This window comes from Myotis lucifugus, unplaced genomic scaffold (genome assembly GCF_000147115.1).
Source record: "Myotis lucifugus unplaced genomic scaffold, Myoluc2.0 scaffold_7, whole genome shotgun sequence".
In the NCBI taxonomy this organism is placed as follows: domain Eukaryota; kingdom Metazoa; phylum Chordata; class Mammalia; order Chiroptera; family Vespertilionidae; genus Myotis; species Myotis lucifugus.
Genome location: NW_005871055.1, coordinates 6,332,129 through 6,355,672, shown reverse-complemented (window position 1 = coordinate 6,355,672; position 23,544 = coordinate 6,332,129). Strand labels below are relative to the sequence as shown.

Genomic DNA, 23,544 nt, shown 5'->3' with positions numbered 1-23,544 from the left:
GCGGCGCCCCAACCCCTGATTCCGCCTTGCTGTGGTGTGACAGGGGGCGGTGCCCAACGCCCTTATCGGCCCTACTCTGTGAGTGACAGGGGGGAGCTCCTCAACCCCCTGATCGGCCCTGCTCTGTGCGTGACAGGGAGAGCTCCCCAACCCCCTGATGGGCCTTGCTCTGTGAGTGACAGGGGGGAGCTCCCCAACCCCCTGATCGACCCTGCTCTGTGCGTGACAGGGGGCAGCGCCCCAACTCCCTGATTGGCCCTGCTCTGTGTGTGACAGGGGGTGGCGCCGCAACCTCCCCATCGACCCTGCCTTGAGTGTGACGGGGGCGGTGCCCCAACCCCCCAATCGGCCCTACCCTGAGCGTGACTGAGGGTGGCATCGCAACCTCCCGATCCGCCCTGCTCTGTGCATGACAGGGGGCGGCGCCCCAACTCCCCAATCGGCCCTGCTCTGAGCCCGACCAGGGGCTGCACCTAGGGATTGGGCCTGCCCTCTGCCACCCGGGAGCAGGCCTAAGCCAGCAGGTCGTTATCTCCCGAGGGGTCCCAGACTGCAAGAGGGCACAGGCTGGGCTGAGGGACCCCCCTCCCCCCCCCCCGAGTGCACAAATTTTTGTGCACTAGGCCTCTAGTTATTTATAATAGCCAAGATTTGGAAGCAGCCCAAGTGTCCATCAGTAGATGAGCGGATAAAAAAACTGTGGTAGGTTTACACAATGGAGTACTACTAGGTCATAAAAAGAAGGAAATCTTACCCTTTGTGACAGCATGGATTGACCTGGAGAGCATTACGCTAAGTGAAATGAGCCCATCAGAGAAAGACAAGTACCATATGATTTCACTCATATTTGGAATCTCATATTTGGAATCTAATGAACAAACTGAACTACCAAGCAAAATAGAGACAGACTCATAGATAGAGAGCAGGCTGACAGCTCTTCGGGGGTGAGGGTTGGAGGCTGGAGATTTGAGCAATAAAGAAAAAAGAAAAAACTCGGGTCCAGAGAGGCCGGGTGCACTCCCGCTACGACACCCCCTCGCCCCGCGCCCCAACCGGAACAGAGCTGCATGTAGTATGTGCTGGCATGTGTTCACGTGTCCTGAGTTGTCCGCCTGCTGAAACCTACAACCTCCCGAGGCACTGCCACAGCTTCCCGCCCCACATGCTTGTCGGGGCAGAGACTGGTTTCTCCTAAAGTTTAGGACCTAAACTGTTCTGGGGTCGAGTTGACCGTTCATGGCCTGTATGTCCGGGCTTTGTGGACAAGCCTTGGAAAGACCTCCTACCTGTGCTGAAAACCATGGATGTTGGGTGGGGTGTGGAGGTTGTGGGCCGCAAAAGAGAAGAAAGAAAAGAGGTGCGCGGGCGGGCGGGCGGGCGGGCGGGGAAGAAATCCATGAGGACGGAGGGACTTGATGCACTGGGCTCCAGGGGCAGCGAGCGCTCCGATGACGCTTCCCGCTTGAAAACTGGATGTGGTAGGTATGTATTCAGATGATATTTTCTTGAGTTGTCCACTTGAATAACCTGTATGTTTTTGTTGTTGTTGTTGTTTTTTGTTTAGTTCCATACAAAGATTCCTATTTATTCATATCTGATTTATTCATTTTTTATTTTATTTTAAAACCCGTATGGTTTTATGAACCGGTGTCTCCCCAATAATTTCAACGAGAAAGAGAGAGAGAGAGAGAGAGAGAGAGAGAGAGAGAGAGAGAGAGAAAAGATGAGAGGATCCGATCCGTGAGTACTGCCTCATTTAGGTTTCAGCTCCCAGGCAGCAAAAATGTTTTTGTGCCCTAACTGGTTTGGCTCAGTGGATGGAGCGTTGGCCTACGGACTGGAGGGGGTCCCAGGTTCGATTCCGGTCAAGGGCATGTACCTTGGTTGCGGGCACATCCCCAGTAGGAGGTGTGCAGGAGGCAGCTGATCAATGTTTCTCTCTCATGGATGTTTCTAACTCTCTATCCCTCTCCCTTCCTCTCTGTAAAAAAATCAATAAAATATTTAATAAAAAAAAAAAAAGAAAGAAAAAACTCATGTATACAAACAACAGTGTGGTAACTGCTGGAGTAAGGGGGGTGTGGGGGGAAGCGGAGGAGAGTATAGGGAGGATTAATGGTGATGGAAGGAGACTTGTCTTGGGGTGGTGAACACACAATACAGTGTACAGATGATGTGTTGTGGAATTGTGTACCTGAAAACTGCATAATTTTGTTAACCAGTGTCACTCCAATAAATTCAATAAAAAGGGGAAAATAGCATATGAGAAAATCTCCTATTAGGCACTTTTACCAAACTATCTTCTTTTCTCAAAGCACCTGAACAGAATGGCAAATCAGGAAGTAGGGTGGTGGTGTCACAAATTTTCCTGTCTGACCTCTCACTCACTCCTGAAGTGGAGATGACTGAATGTCGCTGACTCACCTGCCCCGGCTTCCAGAAGGAGCAGACGTTTACCACCAGAGAGAGAAGAGCTCAGATCTAGCTTCCTGATTGGCAGTCATAGAATACTATTGTCTAGTTTATGCAAATAGAGACACTAACATATTAAATACTAATTACAATAAACCATCAAGCCTTGCCTGACCAGCTGAACAGGCCCAGGAAAGAGCAAGCAAATACACCTTACTCTCCCAAACTTTACTTCTTGCACAGTTCTGAGTTAGAGAATATCACTTTTATAAACACTCTAATCAATTTATTCCCTAAATGAAACCTGACGTTACTGTCTTTGTTCGCAACAAATCATTGAAAAGATAAAGATTGAGTCTTAGAACCTTCTTTGAGGTACTAATCTCTTCTTTTCATACCTTTGGTCTGAGTGGCACTTGTACCAGTTCAGGATCATAAGATTCTAATCTATTTTTTTAGTATTAAACATTTGGAGGGGAAAAGCACATGAGAAATATTAGCAGGTAGCTTGCCATGTACACTTTACTTACATGATTTCATTTCCTTCTTACAACTTATAAGAGCTATCATAAAGAATAAAACAGCCTGGCCGGCATGGTTCAGTGGCTGAGCGTTGACCTATGAACCAGGAGGTAACAGTTTGATTCCGTCAGGGCACATACCCGGGTTATGGGCTCGATCCCCAGTGTGGGGTGTGCAGGAGGCAGCCAATCGGTGATTCTCACTATTGATGTTTCTATCTCTCTCCCTCTCCTTTCTTCTCTGAAATCAATTTAAAAATATATATTTTTTAAAAGGGCTCAGGAAAGTTAAACATCATGTCTAAGGTTCCACAGGCTTTAGGAAAAGAACTGTAACAGTAAATTAGAAGTAAATTTCAGGGCAAATTATTTTAGTCTTTTATCAAGAATTACTAAGTCCGGTCTGGCCGGTATGGCTCAGTGGCTGAGCTTCAACTCATGAACAAGAGGTCACAGTTCCATTCCCCGTCAGGACACAGGCCTGGGTTGTGGGCCCAATCCCCAGTGTAGGGTGTGCAGGAGGCAACCAATCAATGATTCTCTCTTATCACTGATGTTTATATCTCTCTCTCCCTCTCCCTTCTTCTCTCTGAAATCAATAAAAATATACTTTAAAAAAGAAAAAGAATTACTAAGTCCAGCAGAAAAGAAAATGGCCCTCACTACTGAAAGAAAAAAAAAAATGCCCTGGCTACAAGAAACCAGTCCACCTACTGTAATATTCTCCTGAAAATTTTCCACCACAAATTCCCTTATCTAACTCCTTCCAAGATAAGACTAGTTCTCCTTCATAAAAGAGAAAGCTATTTTCTAAAGAAGTTAATGGCTTTATGATATTTGCTAAGAGTTAGCTGGACTCTTGCTATTCAACTAACTTGCCTAGTTCCAGCTGTTCAGGATGTAATTTATCTCATGAAAATTGTGAAACACTATGGAAAATCCTTTAGAGATATACTGTTTGGACAGAATAAAAATTGAGGCATTCTTTTTCAGCGCCACTGTTAAGAGTGGTAATGGCGGAAAAGGGAGAAAAAACTCAATTCCAAGTCTTCCCACCAGACATATAAACACTTTAGTAAAGGGAAATGAGGCTATGGAGGGCTGAAGAGCAATGAGAACTTCCCCCTTAAAGATTTCAGGTTGGGTAAATAACAGGTTATTTCATTCTGCATGTACCAGAAGACCCTCACTGAATGTTGGAACTTGTCAAGCTCATCCCCTACCCATGACTGCATTACTTTTTCCTCCAGCTTAAATATTACACTTAATACTTATCTTTGCAAGACTAGCTTCTTGTTTTCCATCATAAGTTCTCATCTTAGACTGTTACTCTCTTAGGAAGGCCTGCCTTCCTTGCCTAAAGGCACGCCTCATCCGTAGTGTCATACCAGCCTGGTTTTTTCCTTATGTCATGGATCACCATCTGAAATTACCCTTCTTGTTTTTTATACATGCTCATGATCATCACAATTATGTCAGCAATATGAAGCTAGGGATCTTGACTTATCTTTCTATCCTCAATTCTTAGCCCAGAGTACATATGTTCAATGACTACATAAGGCTAATGCTAGGTATTATATTACATAAATGTGAAAGAATGGGGTGAAAATGAGGATTCCATTTACTTCGCTCAAAACCCTTTCCTTTAAGTTCAATGAGAATAAGAAATAAAAGTTTATGACCCATGACAATAAAAACAAATTGGGTTATATTTCTTATGAAATACCCCCACTCCTGCTGTGATGTCCATCTTGCTTCAGTATCAGGCCAAATCAGACCAACTAGAATATTTACAGAGCATAAAAGACTTTGATCATCAAACCAAAGAAATTTCCACCTACTTCCTCATTTATTTCAAATCCACTTCCAGCATAGCATCCTAGAGGTGGACAGAGAAACCCAAGAAAGAACACCTCTATTTTATGGCAAAGCATGAAATAATAAAAGTGAAGCAACTTTCAAATCAGAGTTCTTAACCTCTAAAGTTTGAGGGCAGAAAAAAAAAGTTTAAGTCTCTAGAGATTTAATCTGCCTTTGGACACAATTCCAAATCATCTACACTAATAAAAGAGAAAGATGCAAATTGACTGCACCTTCACGCCACCCACCAGCCAATCAGGAGTGGGTATGCAAACTAATAAAAGAAAGATGGCAGATTAGTTTGCATACGCAGGCTCCAAGCAGCAGGGGGCGGGGCGGGACGCAGGTGTTCCACACTGCCCCATCCGCTCTGGGCCTCTGGGCCTCTGGGCAGTGTGGGAAGGCAGAAAGGCGGATCTGGCCAGAGTGAAGGCCCATTCTAGCACGAATCTTGGTGCATCGGGCCTCTAGTATAAAAACAATGCTTTCATCCTCACTTGCCACAGCCTGCCTCACTGCTCACATGCCCTGTTGCTAACCCCACAGAAATGCTTCAATTACATGAAGTCCTTTGCCAGATTAGGACACTGGCTCCTTATCGCACTCAGGCTTATGCCAGAGATATAAATTTTGATACAGATACTTTAGCCTTAATGCTTTAAGGCAGGGGTTGGGAATGTCCGGTCCCTGGGCCGAAATCATTAGGTCTGGCCCTGCCAAGGCATTAGGGGTGAGTTAACCAAATGTTTAACCAAATATAGCATGTTAATTTTTAAACTGATAATTTTGTATGGCCCTCAAGTGATGTTATAAGTATACAAATGGTCCTTTGCAGAAAAAAGGTTCCCCACCCCTGCTGTAAGGTGTAGACCTTTTAGCTGACGCTGTAGCTGTTACTATGGGGCCAAAGGGAAGAACAGTGATTACTGACTAGACAGAGTTAGGGAAGTCCCAAAGTAACAAAAGATGGTGTGATCATTGCAAAGTCCATTGACTTAAAAGATAAATACAAAAATACTGGCACTAAATTTGTTCAAGATGTTGCCAATAATAAAAATGAAGAGGCACCACTACTGCTACTGTATTGGCACACTCTGCTGCCAGGGAAGACTTTGAGAAAATTAGCAAAGGTGCTAATCCAGTGGGAATCAGGTGTGATGTTAGCTGTTGATGCTGTAATTGCTGAACTTACGAAACAGTCTAAACCTGTGACAACCCTTGAAGAAATTGCTCAGGTTGCTATGATTTCTGCAAATGGAAACAAAGAAATTGGCAACATCATTTCTGATGCAATGAAAAAGGTTGAAAGAAACAGCATCATCACAGTTAAAGGATGGAAAAACACTGAATGATGAATTAGAAATTACTGAAGGCATGGAAATTTGATCGAGGTTATATTTCTCCATACTTCATTAATACATCAAAAGGTCAGAAATGTGAATTCCAAGATGCCTATGTTCAATTGAGTGGAAAGAAAATTTGCAGAGTTCAGTCCATTGTACCTGCCCTTGAAACTGCCAATGCTCACCGTAAGCCCTGGTCATAATTGCCGAAGATGTTGATGGAGAAGCTCTAAGTACACTCATTTTGACTAGGCTAAAAGTTCGTTTTCTGGTTGTAGCAGTCAAAGCTCCAGGTTTTGGTGACAATAGAAAGAACCAGCTTAAAGACATGGCTATTGCTACTGGTGGTGCAGTGTTTGGAGAAGAATTAATCCCAAATTTTGAAAATGTTCAGCCTCTTGTTAGGAAAGATTGGAGAGGTCACTGTGACCAAAGATGATGCCATGCTCTTGAAAGGAAAAGGTGACATGGCTCAAATTTTAAAACATACTCAAGAAATCATCCAACAGTTAGATATCTGAAAAGGAATATGAAAGGGAAAAACTAAATGAATGTCTGGCAAAACCCACAGATGGAGTAGCTGTGCTGAAGTTTGCTGGCACAAGTGATGTGGAAATGAATGAAAAGAAAGAGAGTAACATGCCCTCAATGCTGCACAAGCTGCTGTTGAAGAAGACATTGCTCTGGGAAGGGGTTGTGCCCTGCTTCAGTCCATTCCAGCCTTGGACTCATTAAATCCATGAAAATAAAAAAATTGGTATAGAAATTATTTTTTAAAAAAGCACTCAAAATTCCTGCAATAAACACTGCTAAGAATGCAGGTGTTGAGGGATTGTGGACAGTTGAAAAAGATTATGCAAAGTTCCTCAGAAGGTGGCTATGACACTGTGCTTGGAGATTCTGCGAATATGGTATAAAAAGGAATCATTGATCAAATGAAGATTGTAAGAACTGCTTTATTGGATGGTACTAGAATGGCCTCTCTGTTAACCACAGCAGAAGTTGTGGTCACAGAAATTCCTAAAGAAGAGAAAGACGCTGCAATGGTGAAATGGGTGGAATAGGAGGCGTGTGGGAGGTGGCGTGTGCTAAGCCTAGAACAGTGCTTTACCATTATCAGCGAGAACTGTGAGAGGAAGCTCAGGGTAGTGCCTCAGAGAAGTCCCCTGAAGAAAATGACTGAAGAAAAGGATGGCTAATGTTTAACATCACTATAACCATCAGTTCCTGGTTTTAGTTGACAACATATATAAAGATTTACTGCTGTCATTCATTATCCATGCCTACACATAATTTGTTTTGTATTTTTTTATAAAAAGATATTTGTACTTTCCAGATAACTAAGGGTAAGAGCCATGTACCAATATACATCTTTCAACTTAAATCAGAGGCATTTTTACTACTATTCTGTTAAAATGAGGATTTTCATGCTTGCCATCATCCAGTGAAAAGTTAAGCAGCCTTACACATATTAATAACTTAATCAATAAAAAAAATTTTTAAAAGTTAAGCAGCCTTTCTGTGGTGAGTAATAATTGTGTACAAAGTAGAGAAATATCCAATTATGTGACAACCTTTGTGTAACAATTTTCTTAAAATTAGAAAGAATGCTTCCAACATCAAAAGTAACTATCATCCCTATAAAATAATCCTCCTAAACCTGGCCTCACAACTAGAAAAGAGTTGACAAACATCTGACAATTCATAAAACGCTATTATAACTAACTGAATTGAATCACCCTATCAGTTCATAAGCATACTATCCCAAAGGTAATTAGGAATAAAAACGTTGACACTGAAACCAAAATCCAGCCTTATGGAATAATGTACTGACCCAGCTTTCCCAGAAAATTGGTTTTCACTGCTTTCCACTAGGTACAATAAATGGACCTCCCCTAACCTGCACTCCTCAATGTGCGCGAAGGCACGGTCGCTCAGGACCGAGTTTGGGTCTGCCCCCGTGGGAGAAGGACGCTGCGCTCTTCACGAAGGTGGTAAACGAGTACCAACAGGAGGCTGTTGTGAAGCAAAGCATTTCGAGTTCGGTGCCCCCTCCTCCTGCGGGATGGTGGGCAGCAGAATGATGCCTCGCTGACATCAGGGACACCGGGGCAGTAAGCCCAGGGCAAGGCTCCTGCCAACCGCCCCATGGCGCAGGGGAGGGCTGGGTGCCGTCCCCGCGCGGGAAGGGAGAGTGTGAGGCCCGACAGCCCGGGACTGTGAGGGGCCTCGCCCACCCGAGCCGCCACCGAGACCAGGGAGGAGCGAAGAGAGCCCTGGCCAGGGGTCTGCAAAGCCAAGGGCCACCCGCGCGCCGGAGGAACCCCTCAGCCCAGTCCCCGCCCGGCACCTCACCTCGGCCGGCACGGGCAGGTTCTCCGCCGCCGCCTTCAGCTCCAGCACCGAGTCCGTCTGCCTGTCGGTCAGCGGCGCCGTGGTGTCGGGTCTCCGATCCCAGAGAGCCAGCCTCTCCCGAGCGTCCGATTCAGCCGCTGCCTCGGGCAGCAGCAGCAGCGCCGCCTCCGCCATCGCCGCCGCCCCCGGGGCCCTCTGCAGCAGCGGGGCAATGGGGACCCCGAAGGCCTGGCCCGGGCCACTTCCGGGAAAGACGGGCTTCCAGCTAAGCACCGGCAGCAGGGCTGGGCGTACCGAGAGGAACAACCTGAACCCGGAAGCACTTCCACAGTGTGTAGGCGGGACTGAGGTCAGGACAGACGTGGCTTTAAACCGGTACAAATATTTCCGGTTGCGATGTAGACGTGGAGGGAGAAGGCTGAAAAGATCCTGACGGAAATAGAAATGCCCCTACCGGAAGTCTTTTCCTCAACATCCATAACTTTATTGTTACGTGTTGCTCACGACAGTTGTACTAAGTTACTCTGCCGGCAGGGGCTTTCTGTGAGCTCCTGGATGTACTACTGCCTCCGCTCACAGCTGGGTAGTCTGGGTGGAGTGTGTGTACTGTGATTGCCTTGCTGACCTGTTGATAGTTTCGGCTCCCTGGAACAAAACCACGAATACAAACATTTCCAACATCCAGTAACTCCGCTGTTAGAAAACTACTTTATGAAAACATAAACATTCAAAGATTTGTGTGCATCGGATATCATTACTACTACTATCAAATAATCGGAAACAATCAAAATGTCCAACATTGATTGGAATATTCCAATAATTGGAATATTATTCTGCCATTTAAATCATGTTGTAGAAGGCTTGGGGCAAGAGGGACAGGGGGTAAGCTGGAGGGGGCCAGTGAGGAAAAAGGGACATATGCAATACTTTCAGGAATAAAGAATTATTTTTTTAAATCATGTTGTAGACTTGAACAACAAAAATACAATAGTATTGGATCATAATTTATAATAATATAAATACTCGTGAGTCCATACTAATATAAATGATTGAATTAGTAAATTGGGGAGAAGAGACAATCTACCTTAGAAAAATTCCAAAACAGTAACTATGGAAAGAATGAAGAAAATAGCAACAATTGTACCAGGCAATATGTAAGAATGGATGCTAAAATTAGTGGGTGAAAGTGTGAGGAGAAACAGAAATTTGCATTGGACAAATGATCTCCCCAAGATATGTATTAATAGCAAGGGGAGCTATTAGCTTTACAGTGGAAACATCTGGCAGACATCACCTTAACGAAGTAATCAAAGTATACAGCATCATCATAAAACTCCTAACATGACAGATCGAGGACACAATATCGCTTCGGTGATATTCTTGCCAAAAATGCAAAACCACATTCTAAATATGAGAAAACATCAGGCAAATTCAAATTGAGGGATGTCCTACAAAATTCACCAGTATTCCTCAAAAGTGTCAAGGTCATAAAAAATTAGGAAAGATTGGGGAACTATTATATACTGGAGATGAGATATGACAATTAGATGCAATGTCAGAACCTGGATTGGATCCTCGAATAGAAAAAGGGAAAACTATAGAATAAAATACAGATATTCCAACAAGGTCTGTAGCTAGGTAATAGTATTGTGCCAATGTTAATTTCCAGTTTTGATTATTGCACACAGTTATCTAAGCACACCTGGACTCTATTACTTTTGCAACTTTTCTGAAGTCAAAAATTACCTCTCAAAGTCAAGAGTTAAAACTCTAATGTTGTAGAAAATATTTGTTTGTAAAAATTATTGTGATATCATTAAGAAGAATGATAGTGTATGATCCTATTGCCCAAAAAAACACTCCCAAAACATTGACAGATGGTTGGGATTACTAATAGGTAATTTTCTTCTTTTCCTCTTCCTCTGTCTCCTCCTCCTTCTTATTTTGCAATGAATTCTGCACTAAAGAGTAAGGTTTTTGTTTTAATTATTCAACCCAGCTTCAGAGTATTGTTGCTCCATCACATCAATCCACCACGATTTCCTAAAGAAAGTCATCTGTAGATATGTACATCTATCTGTTTAAGTACCTAAAACATACTTTCTCTTATTCAGATCAGACTGACCTCTAGTTCCCAAAATCTCAGAAAATGAAGTTAATCCTCCTGAGTTTTGTGATGCAAACATCATCCTTCAACAGCCAATTATAAACACACTCTCTCCCAAATGCATTTCCATTGCAGATTTTTCCAAATCCATGATCAATTTACTCTCTTCTAAAATTGTCTAATTCCTTAAAATATTTTTTACCAACTGGTGATTCATGATGTTAAAAGTTTGCAATGCAGGTCATGGTATCCCTGGAAAAGATTTGTGCCAACACTGAATGTTTAATCAGCTACTGGTACTGTGAGGTGAAATTGTTACCGGGGAACCCCCGGGGTGGGGGGCTTGGGCTGCCTGTCGCAATGTCCAATAATGAAGGCAGGGTTGAATCATATAACGCGATTATTGAGAAGGCCAGCCAACCAAGAAGACAGGGAGCTTACAAGCATCCAAAACCTGTCTTATAGCAAGGTGCAGGGGACAGGATTATATTGGAGAAATGGACTAGGGTGAGGTTGGGAAAGGAATGCAATTGCATTGGTCCTGGGGGCCAGCAGAATTCAACTACTGTTCTTGGTTTTTAAGTGATGAGATGATGTCTTGGCTCCTGGTGGGGTCAGCCTGACCATGCTTAACGGCTCTGCTTGCTTGCTGGGTATAATGTACATTGTCCGCAGCTGAATCACATCCTCAATCACTTTGCTTAGGATCAAAGGGAGTATGCAGGTGCACCAGCCTAAGAAATGAAACTCGGAAAAACATAATCCTCTATTCCCATAAGTATATGTACTCTAGAATTTCAAATTGATATGATTATCTTTTAGATTAATTGAGGCGCTCTATATACCAGCTTATAAAACCCCCTGCCCCTCTCAAATGAGAGAAGAGGAAGGTAGATAATGCAACACAATAGTGCCTGGATTATTCTTGAAGAATTGAGGGAGCTAAGGAAGAACAGCTGTGCCTAGTCACCAGCTGGCTCTGTAGGGGTGGGGAAGCGACAGGAGTAGTGAAACAGAGTAATAGCAGTTTTCATGGGGTGCTTTAATTTTGCAGAATACTAGCATAGAAGTTATATACATTTAATATTTTTTAATTGATTTCAGAGAGGAAGGGAGAGGGAGAGAAAGATGGAAACATCAATGATGAGAGAGAATTATTGATCAGCTGCCTCCTGCACACCCCACACTGGGGATCGAGCCCATGACCGGGAATCGAACTGTGACCTCCTGGTTCATTGGTCAATGCTCAACCACTGAGCCACTCAGGCTGGGCATAAGTTATATACATTTAAACAATGTAGTGGTTGCTCAAAATATAGTAGAAACTGAATTTTTCTGCTTCAGACTCTAGTGCTCTTTTCTGTATGGACAAATATTATCTATATTAACAAATATTAACCCCCCCACCAAAGAAGTACAAATTTCCTACAATGGACCCATGTTTATACTCTGTATTACAAGTCAAATCTCTTCCTGTTACCAGCTGGTAATTAGCTTATTCCCAGAAGCACTAGAGGACATGACAAATACAGTTGCAGTTTTAATTCTGTTATAATTCTTTTTTAAATAAATCTTTATTGTTCAGATTATTACAGATGTTCCTCTTTTTTCCCCCATAGCTCCCCTCCACCCGGTTCCCACCCCACCTTATGCCCTTACCCTCCCCATTGTCCTCGTCCATAAGTGTAAGATTTTTGTCCAATCTCTTACCACACCCCCCACGCTCCCTTCCCCCCACCCCCGAGAATTGTCAGTCTACTCCTTTTCTATGCCCCTGATTCTATTATATTCACCAGTTTATTGTTTTTCAAATTTTTTATTCACTTGATTTTTAGATTCACTTGTTGATAGATACGTATTTGTTGTCACTTTGTTGCTCATAATTTTTATCTTTACCTTTTTCTTCCTCTTCTTAGAGAATACTCCTTTAGTTTTTTCTTTATCTGACTTTCAATTCTGAATGATAGCTTTGCTGGGTAGAGTAATCTTGGTTGTAGATTCTTGCAATTCATCATTTTGAATATTTCTTGCCACTTCCTTCTGGCCTGCATAGTTTCTGTTGAGAAATCAGCTGACAGTCGTATGGGTACTCCCTTATAGGTAACTAACTTTTTCTCTTGCTGCTTTTAAAATTCTCTCTTTGTCTTTTGCCCTTGGCATTTTAATTATGATGTGTCTTGTTGTGGTCTGCTTTGGATTCCTCTTGTTTGGGGTTCTCTGCACTTCCTGGACTTGTAAGTCTATTTCTTTCACCAGGTATGGGAAGTTTTCTGTCATTATTTCTTCAAATAGGTTTCAATATCTTGCTCTCTCTCTTCTTCTGGCACCCCCATAATTCGGATGTTGATACACTTGAAGTTGTCCCAGAGGCGCCTTACACTATCTTGATATTTTTGGATTCTTTTTTCTTTTTGCTTTTCTGGTTGGGTGTTTTTTGCTTCTTCGTATCTCAAATCTTTGACTTGATTCTTGGGATCCTCTAGTCTGCTGTTGGATCTCTATATATTATTATTTATTTCAGTCAGTGTATGCATAATTTCTGATTGGTCCTTTTTCATATCCTTGAGGATCTCACTAAATTTCTCAGAGGTTTCTCGAAGATTCTTGAGTAGCCTTATAACCATGGTTTTGAACTCTATATCCAGTATTTTGCTTTCATCCATTTCTTTCATTTGTGACATGTTTCTTTGTTTCCACATTTTGGCTGCTTCCCTGTTTGTTTCTATGTACTGGGTAGCTGCTAAGTCTCCTTGAGTTGATAGAATGGTCTTGTGTGGTTGGTGTCCTATAGGGCCCAGTGTCTCAGCCTCCCCAGTCACCGCAGGTGGACGCTCTTGGTGCACCCCTTTGTGGGCTGTGTGCATAGTCTTGTTGTAGTTAAGCCTTGATTGCTGTTGGTATCACTGGGAGGAATTGACCTCCAGACCAATTGGCTGTGATGACCAGCTGTGTCTACACTGGAAGATCTGTTGCAAAGGAGACACCCTTATGGGGCAGGACTTGCTTCAGTAGAGCTTTGGTGCTCACTGAGTCTGCTGCTTGAGTGTGTCTCTTATGGATGTGAAGAGTTGTAATCCAGCCCTAGCCGGTTTGGCTCAGTGGATAGAGCGCCGGCCTGTGGACTGATGGGTCCCTGGTTCGATTCTGGCCAAGGACAGGTGCCTGGGTTGTGGGCTTGATCCCCAGTAGGGGGCGTGCAGGAGGCAGCCGATCAATGATTCTCTCTCGTTGATGTTTCTATCTCTCTCTCATTCTCCCTTCCTCTCTGAAATCAATAAATATATATTTTTTAAAAAGAGTTGTAATCCACTATAGTCTCACTCTGACCACTCACTGGGTACACTGGCTCTTGGATCTCCAAGGAGGTGCAAGGTCAGCCACTGTCTGGGGCCGCCCAGCAGGAGCTACAGAGACATCTGAAGATTCCTCCTCTTTGTATGGGGTTTGGAAGTGCCCAGACGTGTCCCAGATGTGAAGCAAGGCCGCTGCTGCTGTCAGGTAGTGGGCCTTCTTTTGGAATCTTTGGGGCTCTCTGACCCAGCTGCAGTTTGTTTTAGGCGGAAGGACAGGCCATTCATATGCAAAAGCCGATGCGCACAGCTTGGATGGGGTTGTAAATTGGGTGGGCCAGGGTCTCTGATAATCACCAGGGCGGAGCAAACAGCAATGGCTACCTTGAACCAGAAAAGTCCCTGGTTCTCCGCGTCCTGTGCACTCATGCAGGAACAATGGTCGCTGCAAGCACCTCTAAGAGTAAGCCACCCTCGCGTTCCTGTCCCGATGCCGGACAGTCCAATTTCTCCCCGTATGTGTTTGGGTCCCCCAGATTCTTGCCGGGACCTGGAGTTCAGAGCAAGCAGGAGCTAGTATCTCCCTCCCGGTTTAAAGAACAGCACATCAAGGTGCCAGCACCTTCCGCACCTCCACACCTCTTACCGGTCTCAATGAGCTTTCTTCACCTCTCTAGTTCTGGAATTTCCACTCAGCCAGCTTTCCTGCGGTTCTGGGTGGTAGCTGTTCTGCCGTTTAGTTGTAATTCTGATGTGGTTGTGAGAGGCAGCATGCATAGGTGATTACCTATGCCGCCATCTTGGTTTCTCTGCTATAATTCTTACAATATATTTATTTAATTCAAGTTTTGGTAATTGTTCCCATAAATTAATTCAAATTGGTACACTAAATACTCACATTGCATCTATCTGTGTATATGTACGTATAATACATACATACATATTCATATCGTGTGTATGCAAGTGGGGGTGGGAGGACAATGAGAAGACACAGGCTATCTTGTGAAAAGGACAAAGATGAGGTCAAAGTTGTCTCATCCATAAATGATCAAGGTCCCCATATTACAGTAGATAACATTTTGTTTGTAAGGTGTTATTCTGATTTCACTTTTAATCACTAAATCGCAGCCCTGTAGGTAGGGTAGAAGTTGTTCTCTTTCATTTAGACATAAGTGAACAAAACACAGAAGATGAAGTGAGTCATCAAAGATATTTGGGAGAATGAAGGAAAAAGGTCACCTTTATATGCTCTTTGTAGAGGGAAATTTGCCAACACTTATCAAAACAGAGGGTGGAGAAACAAAGAGAAAAGATAGCCCTATTATCCAGCAATTATGTCTCTGAGAATTTATCCTAGAGAAATTCTTGAATATTCAAAAAGTACATGTAAAATATAGTTCGTAATGAAGAAAAAATGGACACAACCTAAATATTTTTCAATAGGGGAATAGTTTGGTTCCTGTTATCTATTGCTACCTAACAAACTGACCCAAAAATTGTGCCCTAAAAGAACCACCATTTTGTTGTTCTTTCATAATTCTGTGGGTCAGGAATTTCTTCAGGGCACGTAAGAAAAGAATCGTCACCCTAGCTGGTTTGGCTCAGTGGATAGACTGTCAGCCTGTGGAATGAAGGGTTCCGGGTTCCATTCTGGTCAAGAACACATGCCCAGGTTGCGGGCTCAATCCTCAGTGTGGGGTGTGCAGGAGGCAGCTGATCAATGATTCTCTCTCATCGTTGATGTTTCTCTCTCTCTCACCCTCGCTCTTCCTCTCTGAAATCAATTAAAAAATATATTTTTAACAACAACAAAAAAGAATCGTCTCTGTTCATCATGTCTAAGTCATAGCTGGGGTGACATGAATGCCCACAGGCTGGACAGCTGGAGACTGACTGCACATCTCTAAGTCCTCATGTAGTCTCAGTGCTTCTCCATTGGTCATTCCACATGGTCTTTCAGGGGCTTATGGCTTAGAGATAGTTCCCAAAGGCTAATGTAGAACTAGCCTCAGAAGTCACAGGAGGTCACTTCTGTTGCATTCTCTGCAAAGCAAGTCACTATGGGCAGGCCAGACACAAAGGGAGGGAAATTGACTCCAATTCTTAGTGGAAGGAGGAGCAAAGAACAAAATTATGAATTAGCAAACATAATTCAGCAGCATATTAAAAGGATTATACATTATGACCAACTTGGATTTATTTCTGGAATGTAAGGATGGTTCAACAAATGAAAATTAATCAATGTAATACACCACATCAACAGAAGGAAGAAAAAAAGCCCACAATGAACATCATACTCAATGGTGAAATATTGAAAGCCTTTCTTCTAAGATCAGGAACAAAGCAAGGATGTCCACTTTCGCCGCTTCTATTTTACATGGTATTGGAAGTTCTAAATGGAGTAATTAGGCAAGAAAAAGAAATAAAAAGCACCCAAATTGGAAAAAAGGTAAAAGTAGTATCTCTGCTTGCAGATGATATGATCTTGCATGTAGACACCCTAAATCAGTGATGGCAAACCTATGACACGCGTGTCAGAGGTGACACGCGAACTTTTTTTTTTTTTTTGGTTGATTTTTCTTTGTTAAATGGCATTTAAACATATAAAATAAATATCAAAATATAAATCTTTGTTTTACTATGGTTGCAAATATCAAAAAATTTCTATATGTGACACGGCACCAGAGTTAAGTTAGGGTTTTTCAAAATGCTGACACGCCGAGCTCAAAAGGTTCGCCATCACTGACCTAAATATTCCACCAAAAATACTATTAGAACTAATAATTCAGCAAAGTAGCAGGGTACTAAGTCAACACACAAAAATAGGTCGGATTCCTCTGCATGAACAACGAACAATCTGAAAAGGAAATTACAAAACCAAATTCTATTTACAATAGCATCAAAAAGCATAGAATACTTAGGAATTAACTTAGCCAAGGAAGTGAAACACATGTACAATGAAAACTATAAAACATTGCTAAAAGAAATTGAGACATAAGTAAATGGAAACACATCTCATGTTCATGAATTGAAAAATGTAATATTGTTAAAATATCAATGCTACCCAAAGCAATCTACAGATTCAGTGTAATTCCTATCCAAATCCCAATGACAGTTTGTGAAGAAATAGAAAAACCCATCTTAAAATTCATATGGAATCTCAAAATGGTACAGTCACTATGGAGCAGTATGCAGTACCTCAAAAATTTAAAAATAAAATTATCATATGATCCAGCAATTCTTTCTGGGAATATACACAAAAGAGTAAAAGCAGGGTCTCAAAGAGATATTTGTACACCCATGTTCATAACAGCATTATTCACAGTAGCTAAAATGTACAAGTAACCAAGTATCCATCAACAATGGATTGATAAGCAAAATGTGGTCTATACATATAATGGAATATTATTCAGCCTTAAAAAGGCAGGAAACTCTGTAATATAATACAATATGGATGAATCTTGAGGGCATTATGCCAAGTCAAATAAGCTAGTAACAAAAGGATGAATACTGAATGAGTCTACATATATGAGGTACCTAAATTAGTCAAAAATCATAAAAACAGAAAGTGTAATGGTAGTTGCCAGGAGCTATTGGGAGGAGAGAATAAGGAGTTGTTTACTGGATATGGAGTGTCAGTTCTACAAGATGAAGTTATACGGATGGATGGTGGTGATAGTTGCACAACAATGTAAATGTATTTAAGACCACTAAACTGTACACTTAAAAATAGTTAAGATAGTAAATTTTGTTATGCGTATTACACTACCAAAAAAAACCCAGTATCCAGTTGTAAGTTCTGGGATCTTATCTTCTAGCTTGGGCCTATAACGGGGCCATAAACATAAACACTGCTAATGAATTAAAGGACCAAGATCCACTCAAAACAATTTATCTCAAAAGTTCTGGAGATGGATGATAGTGGTAGTTGTACTACAGTGTGAATGTATTTAATGTCACAGAACTGTACACTTAAATATGGCTTACATGGTAAATTTATTTTATGTATATTTTACCACAATTTTTAAAAATCTTAGCCTGAACTGAACACAGGCTGACAGAGGTTTTGATTTCTCTGCAACTTGGTTAATAAAGCAATCAGTAGGAAATGCTACCTGTAGCACTCTCACCCCAATTCTCACTGACTCCCTGTGATCTTGAGATAACACAGCACATTAAAAATCCCAGAAGAGCAAATCTTAGTAGGTTGCTTCCATTTAATGCAAGAAGTATTTATTGCACTATCTACTATGTGCAAATTATTTTAAAAAAAAAAAAGCACAAAATAGAGTAGTGATGCAATTCAAGATGAAGTCTGCCAGTGGCCTTAAGCAGTTCTTGGATGTTTGGAAACCTGGCTCTAAGATATGGATTCCTTTTAAGTCTAGAATCATCAAAACTCTCACACATACATTCAGTGAAAATCTGTAATAGCTTATATCTAGTCAGCTTCTCTTTTCATAAAGTACTATGGAGTGTTTCTGAAATATATTTGCAAGATTACAATTAATGAAGTAAAACCTCATAAGAGAAAATGCAGCTCTTGCCACCATATAATGCAATGAAACAGTACAATTTGAAAATAGTATGGTCAGAAAAAGACTAAGAATTATGTAAAACACCCCCAGGAGTTTACAGAACAGGTACATAGTCCACATGATGCACTCTATCTGGAGGTTTCCCCCTACTGTCAAAAAAAATAGTTAAAAAAATTTTAAATTATCACCCAGCCAGTGTTGCTCAGTGGTTGAGCGTCAATCTCTGAACCAGAAGGTCACAGTTTAATTCCCGGTTGGTGTGCATGCCCAGGTTGCAGGCTCAATCCCCAGTGGGAGGTGTGCATAAGGCAGCCTATCAATGATTCTCTCTCATCATTTACGTTGCTCTCTCTCTCCCCCTCTCTCTTCCTCTCTGAAATCAATAAAAATATATTAAAAATTTTTTGAATAAAATATTAAGTTCATTGAATAAAAAGAAAAGTTAAAACTGAAAAAGCAAAAGTTTCCCATTTATTCTTTCAGCTCAATTTTGACAGATATTTAATATAATTTTAGAAATATTATATCATTAAACTATAAATAGTATATTTACTGCAGCTCCAATTTTCCACCACTTACTGTAACTTGCACATCTTAATTCCAAGCCAGTCCATTTTGCTCTAAAAATTTTGTCTTAAATTATAAAACATAAACTTTTAGAACCAATATAATACAATTCTGCATAAAGAAAATATTAGTAATTGCTTCCACCCTGTGATGGTTAAATTCTGAGTCAAGTTGGACAGGCTTTGGTGCCCAGTTGTACAGCAAATACTAGATGTTACTATGAAGGTATTCTATAGATGTTGAATAACATCTGCAATCAGTTGACTTTAAGATTATACTCCAGCCCGGCCGGTATGGCTCAGTGATTGAGCATCGACCTATGAACCAGGAGGTCATGGTTTGATTCCTGGTCAGGGCACATGCCCGGATTGAGGACTTGATCTCTGGTAGGGAGCATGTAGGAGGCAGTCAATCAATTATTCTCTCTCATCATTGATGTTTCTATCTCTCTCTCCCCCTCCCTTCCTCTCTGAAATCAAGATATATATATATATATATATATAGATAGATAGATAGATAGATAGATAGATATAGATATAGATAGGCCTCATTCAATCAGTTAAAGAACTTAAGGGGAAATAAAAACAAGGTTTCCAAGAGAAGGACTTCTGACTCAAGACTGTAACATAGAAATCCTGTCTGAGTTTCCAGTCTGCTAACCTGATAACGTACAGGTTTCATACTTACCAGTCCTCCACAATCACGAGCCTAATCCTTAAAATAAATCACACACACACACACACACACACACACACACACACACACACACACCTATTGGTTCTATTTCTCTGGAGAACCCTAATGCACACCCTTTAAATACATTCCCTACTTACATAAGTTTTATGCTTTCTTCCTAAGAAATGAGATCATGATATACATAGGCGTCTGCATCTCAACTTTTTCCTACTTAATAACATATCATGAACATCTTTCCAGGTGAGCAGGCTGAGATCTAACTCCTTCTCATGTGCCACACAGTAAGCCATTACATGGGTGGACCAATTTATTTAACCTGGTCCATCCATATCAATATAGAGATTGTTTCCAGTATTTTGCTCTTGGTGCTTTTGGTTCCATTATTTGCATCAAGCTTTCAAGAAACAGATTTATATACTACCCTTGTCTTATACTCCCATGCCTTGCTTCCAAATGATTTACTCATCATCTACTGATAATTTACCCTGTAGATTTTTCCAGCTAACACTTTAACAACAAATAGCCTGGATTTAAAGCCAATTGTGTCTAACAGATGCAATGATCAAAGTGGAAGTTCTACTGTTCAGGCATTTGGGACACACCAGCTGCCAGCTGTTCTCACTGACCCTCATACAAAGTCAATTGTGTATGGGTATGTCACTTAATCTCTTAGGTAGGAAAACTGAAACAAAACATCTCCCTCTTTTTTCCAATTCTATTTTTTCAATAAACTACTGTTTGATTTAAATGTTAAGAAAACAGGCACCTAGAAAATACTTTTAAGTAAAAAAATTAATGAACCATGTTTGTATTTCACCCCACTGGCTATTTTATGCCAACCAGAGGTATCTCTGCCTGGGACACAGTTAACCAAGGACCCCAGCTCCTGCCCAAGCCAGCATCAACTACTAGGAGGGCAGAGGGAAGTTGAAAGTTCAGGGCACTGATGTAATCATATTGGTGTCCTTTTTTTCTTCTTTTAATTTTTTTTTAAATCCTCACCAGAGGATTTTTTTTCCCCATCTTTTTAAAAAATATATTTTATTGATTTCAGAGAGGGAGAGGGAGAGATAGAAACATCGATGAGAGAGAATCAATTATCGGCTGCCTCCTGCATGTCCCACACTGGGGATTGAGCCCACAACCTGGACATGTGCCCTGACCGGAAATGGAACCATGATCTACTGGCTCATAGGTCCACACTAAAATAACTGAGCCACACCGGCTGGGCCCCATTGATCTTTAAAGAGAGAATGGAAGGGAGGGAGGGAGGGAGGGAGGGAGGGAAACATTGATGTGAGAGTGAGATTAATTGGTTGCTTCTTGAAAGCGCTCTGACCAGGGCTGGGGGTCAAACTTGCAACCAAGGTATGTGCCCTTGACCTGGAATTGAACCTGAGACCCTTCTGTCCACAGGCCAATGCTCTAACCACTGAGCAACTGGCTAGGGCACATTGATGTTCTTAATCTCCACAGTACCTTGCCAACCCAACCCATGCAGCAAATTCACTGGCCTCTACTGAGCCGCAGAATATTTCAGATAATGGGTATCCAGGCAATAAGATGATCCCAATAACTTCTCTAGGCAGAGAGAAATGTCTGCAACCACTTTCCCAAATGCTATTTCTACTTCAGCCTTCTGGACTCTTTGGAGCATGTCTTAGTTCAAATGTTTCTATTTATGTGAAATAATCATAAATCATTTTTATAATTATATAGTAGTCCAGTTTATTAAATAATGAAACAAGGTTTATGCCACATAATCCAACAATGTTTAAATAAAGAGCTTGAATTATAAAGGCTATGAAACTTTATAGTCTTTATATGATATATACTATTTCTAGCCCAAGAATAAATATGGAAAACAGGAGGCATTTTTTATATCACAGATCAGCAACATTTAGCTTCAATGATTACACAAACCCATGAGCAAACAAAAAATTCCTTTGTTTTCTCTTAGGTTATAAAAGCTAAAAACCCTTTTGCCATATATAAGCAATAGCCACGGGGGCGGGAGACGTCAGCCAATCCCTGCAAACAAGGGGAGTGAGCGTCCCAGGGTCTCAGGTTCTCTCTTGGTTAGAAGCGTCAGTAAGTACATTAACTCTCTCAGAAAGCAGAAACACAAACAGGTTAAGATCTTGTTCTACAAAGTGTTTAATAAACCTACACTGAAGAAATACTGTGTTTTTCTCTTTAAAACATAAGTTTTACAGTGAGGTTCGAATTTCTTTTCAATCTGATAGGAACATGTACGTAACTTTAATAAATTGGTACAATGAATATTGCATGACATTTACTTAGATATGATATGTATACTTAAAAAATAAAGTGTTTTCTACATTTAAAAAAGAGTGTTTCATAAGAAGTAATTCTTTTTTTTTCTTGAACATATCAAGATTTTATTGTCATATAATAAAACAAAATATGAAGCTTAGAACTGGACCACTTGACCCTTTCTCTTATCTTTTCCAAGTTCAAAATGCTTGCATCTCTTCATAACCAGCATTCTCTTAGATCTGCAGTTAGGCTCAACGCACTCAAGGCTCAGCACAATTTTCTTTGTACTTTTAGTCTTTGTTCAGAAAATCGGCTTAGTCTGCCCACCATAGCCACTCTGCTTCCTGTCATAACGCCACTTTCTCTGCACATACAGCGAATCCTTGTCCTTCTTGTACTGTGTTACTTTGTGGGGTTGATGCTTGCCACACTTCTTACAGAAAGTTTGGCAGGTTTTAGGAACGTTTGCCAGGTTTGCAAGCACTATCGGCAGGCAAAGGAAGATCAAGAAGTAATTCTTTTCTTTCTTTCTTTTTTTTTTTTTTAAAGGTTTACAGAGAGGAAGGGAGAGAAATAGAGAACTAGAAACATTGATGACAGAGAAACATCGATCAGCTGCCTCCTGCACACCCCCTACTGGGGATGTGCCCACAACCCCTTGACTAGAATCAAACCTGGGACCCTTCAGTCCGCAGGCTGACGCTCTATCCACTGAGCCAAACCAGTTAGGGCAAGAAGTAATTCTTTAAACTCAAGGAACTCAAAACTGAAAGCCTTTCTATAGAAAGCCCTTACCACATCATGGAATGTTGGTATGATAAAAAAATGTGTCTCTCCTTAAAAAGAATCCCCGAGGCGCAAGCCACAAATTCCCTGTCCCCCTCCCCGGACGTGGTCGTGTTGGAGGGGGGAGGGGGGGAGGGTCCCTCAGCCAAGCCTGCGCCCTTTCACAGTCTGCGAGGACTCAGGGGATGTCCAAGTACATTTAAAAAAAAATCACCCTGTACCTAATTTTCTTACTAACTTCTCCTTTTAAACTCCCCTCACTCTTATATTCTGTTTCTTCTTTTTATTTAACTACTAGGGGCCCGGTGCACGAAATTCGTGCACAGGGAAGGGGGGTCCCCTCAGCCCGATGTGCACCCTCTGTCACCTTCTGGGACCCCGGTCGCTCCAGGCCTAGGCGTGGGCCTACAGGCTCGGGGTGGCCTGGCTCCCGAGGACACCTGTCCCCAGGAACACAAGCCTTTTGGCACTGGCATGCGTGCAAGTGGCCACGGAGCGAGAATCTCCGCCAGCGTCCACGCATGCACTCCAGTGGGGTGCAGCCATGGCGACGTGAGGGAAACTCCAGGCCCCGCCTCCGGCTTCCACACACGCCGCCCCGACCCAAGCTTCCCGGCATCTGCACACCCCGCCCCGACCCCAGCTCCCTGGCACCTCGTGCGCACGCCAGCCAGGCAGGAGCTTCCCTGGCGTCCACAAGCGCCGCCCTGACCCCGGCTCCCCGGTGCCCGCACACACACAAGTGGCCACGGGGCGGGAACTTCCATGGGGGAAGTTTCTGCCCCACCC

The 23,544-nt window shown here is 42.0% G+C and overlaps 1 protein-coding gene and 2 pseudogenes across 11 annotated transcripts in view; 1 reads left to right on the top strand and 2 right to left on the bottom strand.

Annotated features, from left to right (window-relative positions):
* COG3 (component of oligomeric golgi complex 3) overlaps positions 1-8,836 on the bottom strand; it is an 85,029-nt gene extending 76,193 nt beyond the window's left edge. For 2 of the 11 annotated variants that reach the window (XM_023748440.1, XM_023748431.1), the window contains exon 1: positions 8,492-8,831. In XM_023748440.1, coding sequence (XP_023604208.1) covers positions 8,492-8,665 — 174 coding nt within the window. In that variant the 5' untranslated portion in view covers positions 8,666-8,831. Of the gene's footprint in view, positions 1-8,491 lie in introns of all 11 variants that reach the window. The other 9 variants (XR_002827490.1, XR_002827487.1, XM_023748451.1 and 6 more) reach the window with 9 other exon arrangements.
* Positions 5,214-7,224, top strand: LOC106695241 (annotated as a pseudogene).
* Positions 8,837-21,398: 12,562 nt separating the features above from the next.
* On the bottom strand, positions 21,399-22,603 carry LOC102424461 (annotated as a pseudogene).
* Between the last annotated feature and the right edge of the window lie 941 nt (positions 22,604-23,544).